Source organism: Pomacea canaliculata, linkage group LG4, assembly GCF_003073045.1.
Source record: "Pomacea canaliculata isolate SZHN2017 linkage group LG4, ASM307304v1, whole genome shotgun sequence".
NCBI classification, from domain to species: domain Eukaryota; kingdom Metazoa; phylum Mollusca; class Gastropoda; order Architaenioglossa; family Ampullariidae; genus Pomacea; species Pomacea canaliculata.
Window position 1 is genome coordinate 444,909 of NC_037593.1, and position 8,732 is coordinate 453,640.

Consider the following 8,732-nt stretch of genomic DNA (forward strand, 5'->3'; position numbering starts at 1 on the left):
GACACACACACACACAAACACACACAAACACACTGACACACACACACAAACACACAGACACACACACTGACACACTCACACACAAACACACTGACACACACATACATACAAACACACTGACACACACACACAAACACACTGACACACTCACATACAAACACACTGACACACACAGACACACTGACATACACAAACATACAAACACACAGACACACACACTGACACACACAAACAAACACTGACACACACACTGACACACACACAAACACACTGACACACACACACACAAACACACTGACACACACACACACACACAAACACACTGACACACACACACAAACACACTGACACAGTGATCACGGCCACCACCATCAAGGAATGTGAAGACAAGATGGAGGAAGCACCAGTCACACTAGACTAATTCCACTCAATGTTTACCAAAGAGGTCGTCAGCTCACGCCGGACAGCCTGTCACGTGTCTACTGTGTGGAGAGACAGAGGCAGGCCATTTCACATGCTGTGCGGAGAGACAGAGGCCGGAGAAGGAGAAGGAGCGACAGTCTGACACGTGGAACAGAGAGGAAACCGGCGTGGGCCGAGCCAGCTGCGAGGTTGCTATGGCAACAAGCTCACAGAGATGACTGGGCACAAGAGGACAGGTGGGTCTACAAAGTTGACATGTTTACAGCTAAACACTCGTGTCTGTGTTTACAGGTATGGTTTATACGTTTACACGTAGCGAGCAGTTGATCAAAACTACTTCAGATATCTACAGTTGCGAGCTTGTGTAAATAAAACACGACAGGTCACGTGTTACTAAACACCAGGCCTCTCAACGGCCAGGAAAAACAGTCGTTGACCGTGAGAGGTGGTCAGGGGGTCAGGTGGTCAGGGGGTCAGGTGGTCAGGTGGTCAGGGGGTCAGGTGCAGGCTGCAATAGGTAAATACAGAAAGGTGTGGATATTGAACAGCGCAGCAGGTTACCGAGGGCCAGGCAGGTCAAAGACACTCGTCACACCACAGTGAAAACATGTGACACCACCTGTTGACACCAGCATACGTCACTCATTGTTACAATCTCAGGACGCCAGGTGAAAACATCGCATGCAACGTTTATGTGGACTTAGAGGTATCAATGTAATCACACACACACACTGACACACACACACTCACTGACACACTCACTGACACACTCACTGACACACACCTGTTGATGATGACAACTCTATGAAAGATAAACACTGGCGACATCTGGGTTGTGAAGACAACTAAGCAAGGATTAGCTTTGTGATAGTGTTTGTATTTATTATGTTCAGGCCTTCCAAACAAATAAACAAACAACAGATGATACTGAGACGGCTTGGTCACGTGACAGTCAAACCTTTCTCACAAAACGCTCAGCTGTTTGAGGACCAGCAGACGGCGAGGACACTACGCCGCACGTGCCTCCTGTGCCACCACAGCCAGCAGCCACGAGAGCAGTCGCCGTGTCGAGTCACGTGACCGAAAGCTAACAGGTCGATGTAGAGGCGACAGGTGACACAACGCGCTTCCTTGTTACACCTGAGAATACAAGGAGTAGCTCAGGTAGAGGAGAAGTCCGTTGATGACGTAGGTCGTGATACAAACAACGCAAACGTCATTCATGACGACAAAGAGGATGTAGCCCAGGTAAAGAGAGGTCACGACCCCGGCCACAGACAGGAGGAGCAGCAGGGGGGCTGCCGTCACGGCGGGTAGCAGCAGCGCTGTAGAGCAAAACGTCAGGTCTAAATATAGACAATCGGGTGTTTACAGTGCGGACAGCACCGCATGTTGCCCTTAGTCAACATACCAACAGATAAACAGTAAACATAACACATTGAACAAAGGCGTGGGGAGGGAAAGCCGACAGTCGAGTCAGGGAGGTGGTATACACGTGATGGAGTGAAGAGGAAGGTGGTATAAATAGAGTGAGGAACAGGGTGGTACACAGATAATGAAGTGAGGAACAGGGTGGTACAAAGAGAATGAACTGAAGAACAGGGTGGTACAAAGATAATGAAGTGGGGAACAGGGTGGTACACAGATAATGAAGTGAGGAACAGGGTGGTACACAGATAATGAAGTGAGGAACAGGGTGGTACAAAGACGTACAAAGTATGTGACGTTGTACCTTATAAAGGTGTGCTGTACGTGACACCGTATGTAACGTTACTTATTTCACAATACCCCAGAATACTACGTCACACTATGCTGTACAATAAACACATCTTGACTGTATATCTGTGTGTAACAGAGACATTTCTTTGTTGTCAGCTCATCAAGTAAACAAAGCAGTGAATAAACATGCAGCGGCACCCCCATACCCGGACAAGGACTGCACTCTCACCTACATATCCGGACAAAGACTGCACTCTCCCCCACATACAAGGACTGCACAAGGACAAGGACTGCACTCTCACCCACATACCCGGACAAGGACTGCACTCTCACCCACATACCCGGACATTGACTGCACTCTCACCCACATACCCGGACAAAGACTGCACTCTCACCCACATACAAGGACTGCACAAGGACAAGGACTGCACTCTCACCCACATACCCGGACATTGACTGCACTCTCACACACATACCCGGACAAAGACTGCACTCTCACCACATACAAGGACTGCACAAGGACAAGGACTGCACTCTCACCCACATACCCGGACATTGACTGCACTCTCACACACATACCCGGACATTGACTGCACTCTCACACACATACCCGGACATTGACTGCACTCTCACCCACATACCCGGACAAGGACTGCACTCTCACACACATACCCGGACAAAGACTGCACTCTCACCCACATACCCGGACAAAGACTGCACTCTCACCCATATACCCGGACAAGGACTGCACTCTCACCCACATACCCGGACAAGGACTGCACTCTCACCCCCACCCCAGGTCTAACAGCGACATGTTGTTGATGTCACCTTTGCTGTCGCTACTGACCGAGGGCTGCGTGGACGAGGTAGAAGACGATGCCAAGGTTACAGTTGCGAACGTTCAGAAAATGCTTTTTGCCGAGGTACGGCTCCACCACACCAAAGCCCCGACTGTACCTGAGAAAACACACAGTCAGATGTAATCACAGGCAATCACACAATGTAACAAGTTCACGTGAAATGTAGCCAACCACCAAAGCATGCAGTCCTCCGTTCACTCCAGTCACCTTGTCACGTGCTCGTCTATTTTCAGGTGAAGGTGGCTACAGGTGCTCGTCACATACCCGTTGGTGGCTTTGTCATGACACTCAGGACGAAGACAAACATTGTTTCCTTTTCCTCCAGCAAGAAATGAGTTTACTAACAAACATCCATCGTCTCTCTACCTGTCGGCACGTACTTTGAAGTCAGCACTTTGGAGCAGCTCATCCTCTCGCTGAAGTCGCAGGCTGCTCTGTACTTGGGGTTCTTCTCCTTCTGCACCTCCACGTGTAGAGAGTACACTGACACCAACAGGCCCGCCAGGCTCAGCAGCAGCCGGTCGGCCATATTGGAAATGATGACGTAGGCCGGGCCAGCCATCGTGTGGATACCGCTGAGAAACAAACAATAAACAAAAACCTACATGGCAGTGACATGTCAAGTTTTATATCAGACTGCTGTCAGTGACATGTCAAGTTTTATATCAGACTCTGCTGTCAGTGACATGTCTTCCATATTCATTTGTTCCCTAGTTTTTGCAAGTTACATCCGCTCTTCCTGCAGGGCCTGCTGGATCCTATCATCAAATCATCGTCAGCAGCTAGAAATCACTGAGTTGATGACATCACGAGGTTTCATGACGCACCTTGATGACGATGTGTAGCCCTCGACACCGAGCTGTAGGGCCTGAGGACGCTGTGAAGATGGCTGCCAGTTGTATCTCTAAAGCTGGCCTGCAGGTGTCATAACACTATGCAAACAAGACGAATGAATGAGGTGGAATGAGAGAACACCCAGCCACAGGCGAACATCCAATACTTTGGCAGTGACAGGCAGTGACACCTTGAGATGTCAAGAGGAATAAGACAACGGCTGTGATGACGGTGATAAGGCTGTGTGACGTCAGCGAGGGACAGGAAGTGTCGGTCATTGTTAGGATCAAGTGATGAGTGGTGTGTGGTTAGTTGGATGAGTGATGTATATTAGTGACAACAAGCAAGATGGCAATGAGCGATGTGCACCCACATCATGTCACATCAGCTGACAATGGGATCAAGCTCACTTCGTCGGCGGACGAGAGACGAAAGAGACGAAAGAGTCCCGTGTAATTTTTGTTATTAAACGCAACATCCAATAAAACATTCAACCTTTTCCACGTAAACAAGACTGAAACTGACCCTACTCTTGACGAGACTGTCAGCAGCTTTGTCTTGTCCTCACCATCTGGAGGCTTGCAGCAGGCTGCAGTCAATGATGTCCAGACTGTGCAGGAAGCCAGTGAGTTTAGCCAGGGTTTACAGATGCTGTGTCCTGCAGGCCAGCTTCATATCACACTCTCCTCATCCATCAAGTGTACCCCCTCCAGCCCTTTACTCCCCCGGTGGACATGGAGGCAGACGGTACCGCAGTCCGAGTGGTTAGGCGGCTCCACGTGACGCAGCGCAGACCAGCAGCTGCCTGACGATCAATGCGCCTGCGGGAAGGAGGGAAGGAGGGAAGGAGGGAAGGAGGGAGAAAGTGTGTGTGGGAGAACACGGCGACCCTTTGACCTTTTGTCTCTGCACATCCTAGCGGCAGGCACGCGCACTGCGCGTTCATAAATCCTATAATTCTACTTGTAATACCTAATACCTTTATTTGATAATGTGGGCAGTCCAGCACTTACATTTTTTAAAACTCCCGCGAGGAATGAAAAAATTTGAAATGTTAGAGAAAATGACAATAGATCTCTCAAAATTCATAAAGTAATCAAACACAGTCACCCAGCCTCACACCCACACAAACACAGTCACACACCCTCACACACACAGTCACACACCCTCACACCCCAGACAAACACAGTCACACACCCTCACCCCCCAGACAAACACAGCCACCCACTCACACATCCACACAACCTGAAGGAATGGGGTTGAGTGAACTGTAGGTGGACATGCAAGTGATGGACTGTCAAGCCTGACACGAATGGCTGAATCTTTGTTGCATTTTGTCATTTCAAGTCGGTCTTGTCGCACTGGGACAAACGTTTGAAGAGTAGAGCTGGTGTTGTGGACTTTATAAAATCTTGTCTTTTAAACAAAAAATACCTCGTGAAGGGTTGTGTGCTTTCAAGTTTAACCATTTAAACGATTCTAAAGGATAGTTTACTCCCAACACGTGCAGCAAAGTTTAACCAGTCAAATAATCGTTTATTCTGAATACCTGCAGCAAGTTTTGGGTCAAAGAAATTATAAATTTAAGATTAAAATGCAGGCATTTCCCTTTCAGCCCACACAAGGTATAACTGAAAGTCAGATGATTGTTTTCATGCAAAGCTAGTGGCAGCAACACAGAAAAACTGCTCTTTGTCCCAGTTTGTGGCTGAAATCAATTTTAGGAACTTGCGGCTACATGTCACGAGTACAACACTTGTTTACGAATTGTTTTCATCCTTTGGTCAGTTACCCGTCTCACCTACACAAGACTATTGAAGCAGCAATTGTTAGTAGCCAATAGTCTCACCTCGTCTTTTGAGACATTATAAGACCTGAGAACTTCCTTCATTCCATCATGAACTGACTGGAGGAGCTGAACTGATATGCTCATTGTTTGGATATAAACAAGGAGCGATGTCCGACACTAGTTTGTCTGTAGCCCGTGTTTGATTAAATGAACTTCATCAAATCGTATTTTGCATGGCCCACAGCGCAGCACAACATCAACACGGCCTGTACACAGCATATACACAGTACACATATACACAGCCAGCACACAATGTGTCTACAAGCTTTATACAGTCTGTACACAACACACAAGCTTGTACACAAAGTATACACAACCTGTACACAACATATACACAGTACACATATACACAGCCAGCACACAATGTGTCTACAAGCTGTATACAGTCTGTACACAACACACAAGCTAGTTGTACACAAAGTATACACAACCTGTACACAACATATACACAGTACACAGTCTGCACACAATGTGTATACAACAGTCTGTACACAACACACACGCTTGTACACAACGTACACACAGTCTGTACACAACACACACGCTTGTACACAACGTACACACAGTCTGTACACAACACACACGCTTGTACACAAGGTATACACAGCATGTACACAATGTATATACATAGTACAATGTACACAGTCTGCACACAATGTGTACACAATGTGTACACAGTCTTACACAGTCTGTACACAACACACAAGCTTGTACACAAAGCTAGTACACACAGCCTGTACACATGTACACACCCAGTATTGCTCATCGGCCGAGGTCAGCCAGCTGATGACGAGACCTGTAGACTAAAGCCTGTTATAGAGCACACAGCGTGTACCTACCTCTCAAGACTTGGACACCAGCAGCCTCCAGCCTCTCACACCTACAGACACCTACACACCTACTTGTACCTGCGCTGAGCTGTGGAAGCCGAGGCCGACTATTGCGCAGTTACCGTGGCACGTGGAAAACACCGGTCACTGCCACCCGTCAGCCGCACGCGCTGCGGCAACACCAGCTTCACGTCAGCAACCGCCGCCACCGCACGCGCTCGGTTGTGGGGTGAAAGTCGGGAGGTTGACACACGGCTGTGCAGCCAAAACCTCTAGGGAACCACATCCCCCCCCCTCCTTCAAGAAAAGACAGTGTGTGTGTGTGGGGGGGACTAGAACGTGAACGTCGTTGACTGTCAGTATGGAGCTGGTCCCCCTTCTACTTCCCCCCCCCCCAACAACAAAAGCGGAGCATCTGACTACCCCACTGGAACGAGGGTCTGTCACGGGTGGTGGTGGTGTTGCGATGTCCAACTGATTGTGTCTTGTCACGCCTTACATCAACTCCTTTGAGAAATGGACGTCGGGTGCAGACAGTCGCAATGAAAGCGTTGTCACCAGGAGGATCGTGGGTTCCAGGTTCCAATCCTGCCTCACGTGTCGGGGGGTCCTGTGGCACAAGGGTTAGTGTCTGTCACCATTACAGTGAATATTGATTGTCCTGGGTTCAAAGCTCGTCTGGGGCACGCTGTTCTTTCTCTGCATGTGACATCTGTTTACAGGGCTGGCTGCCTTGCCGTGTTCTTAGTTGCTGATTTGGCGTAAAACACCCATTCCCCCCATCCTTCCCTCGCCTGACGTGTCTGTAAAGGTGTAAAGGTGTAATGGTGTTGCCTAAACCACACGGCACAATGTCTGTTGAGAGAGTGCCCTTGGCCGATTTCTTTCCTTCCCACTTACACACCTGTCAACGGGCGTTTTTCTGTCCCCGCTACATCAAAGACAGCAAACATGTAAAGTCTTTTACCTTAATTATTGTATTCATTGTACCCCACCTACAACTGGCGAGCTGCACGTGACATAACATGTGACGCTACACCTGTTCACCTGCTCACCGTGGACTCAGGGACTGTAGTGGTTAGAACACCCCTTGTCACCACTGCAGTCACAAACTCTGGGTTCACATCTCGTCTCGGGACACTCTCTGCACGCGACGCCTGTCCGCAGGGCTGGGCGTCGGGGGTTTTTTCCGGGTACTCCGGTTTCCTCCCCCCCCCCTCCCATAGTGCGAAATCCCTTCAAAGGGGAAGCACTTTCCTATCAAACCAACCAATATATTCGTCAACAAAAATCTTTTGTAACGTTATTTATACTAATTAAAGTGTTTTAAACCACGAAAGCAACATTTTTACAAGTGCTTACACCAAAATGTTTCACACAATACAAACACTAAAACATTTACACAATGACCTCCTATTATAAGTTTTACATAACACGAAAAGCAACAGCTTGACCTCGTCTGGTCAAGAGTATGTTTCACTCGGAGGTAGCGGGTGGAGCGTCCTCTTCCCTCAACTATCACAGTCTACAGTTTGTCCAGTCTCGCAAGTGAACACTATGCTCACACATTCTGGTACATTCTTTAACCCTCAATCCGCTAACATCCACCCTGCATTCAGTTTCTAGCTCAAATTCACAAGCAAGGGATTGTTATAATTATTTGTGGCAGGGACTGGTCTGTGACAGAACTACCTTCCCCAAAGACGGCAACTCCACGCCAGATATCCACATCAGGATGGCGATAGCAACAGCGGCAATGGCTAGACTCAACGGGATCTGACATAGCCATAGATAAGGTTCACTACCAAGTACAAGCTGTACAAATCCCTGGTAGTGTCCCTCCTGCTCTTCGGATGGCACACGTGGACTCGATCGCCCAACAGCGGGTGTAGCAAGATACAGTGGCGTAGGAACCAGGGGGGCAGCGGGGCCAGCCCCCCCAAGGAAAATACAGGGGGGGGGCAGGAATATCCTTTCCCCCCCCAATATTTGAGACGTAATTCCTCACAAAGAGCAAAGAACACAAGAAAGGTAGGGGAACGTAGAGAGCAGACGGTCATCACCGTGCGAGTGCGAACGCCGTTCACTGTCAGCAGGGAGTTTGCCCCCCCAACGCCGAACATCTTCCTACGCCACTGCATTACTGATCATTACCCATAATTTGTCACCAAGAGGCTAGTGAGTGAGTGAGTACGTAAAAGAAGGTAATAAAAAAAA

General features: G+C 48.6%; 1 protein-coding gene across 2 annotated transcripts; it reads right to left on the bottom strand.

The window, feature by feature from the left end:
- Nucleotides 1–1,279: 1,279 nt before the first annotated feature.
- On the bottom strand, nt 1,280–7,699 carry LOC112562931 (vitamin K epoxide reductase complex subunit 1-like protein 1). 2 transcript variants are annotated; one of them, XM_025236551.1, is made up of 4 exons: nt 6,525–7,699; nt 3,383–3,577; nt 2,990–3,099; nt 1,280–1,748 (listed from the first exon to the last, which is right to left on the bottom strand). In XM_025236551.1, the coding sequence occupies exons 2-4, from the start codon at nt 3,562–3,564 to the stop codon at nt 1,558–1,560; spliced, it is 483 nt and encodes a 160-aa protein (XP_025092336.1). In that variant the 5' UTR covers nt 3,565–3,577; nt 6,525–7,699; the 3' UTR covers nt 1,280–1,557. The 2 variants fall into 2 exon arrangements, with proteins under 2 accessions (XP_025092336.1, XP_025092337.1); XM_025236552.1 differs by lacking the exon at nt 6,525–7,699 and adding an exon at nt 4,362–5,978.
- Between the last annotated feature and the right edge of the window lie 1,033 nt (nt 7,700–8,732).

Excerpts from the sequence above, each read along its gene's own strand:
- LOC112562931 (XM_025236551.1), bottom strand. The coding sequence starts at position 3,564 with ATGGCTGGCCCGGCCTACGTCATCATTTCCAATATGGCCGACCGGCTG. Across the intron at positions 3,100-3,382 it reads TCCAAAGTGCTGACTTCAAA|GTACAGTCGGGGCTTTGGTG; the intron begins GTACGTGCCGAC and ends GTGTTTTCTCAG. Across the intron at positions 1,749-2,989 it reads CCTCGTCCACGCAGCCCTCG|CGCTGCTGCTACCCGCCGTG; the intron begins GTCAGTAGCGAC and ends TTTGCTCTACAG.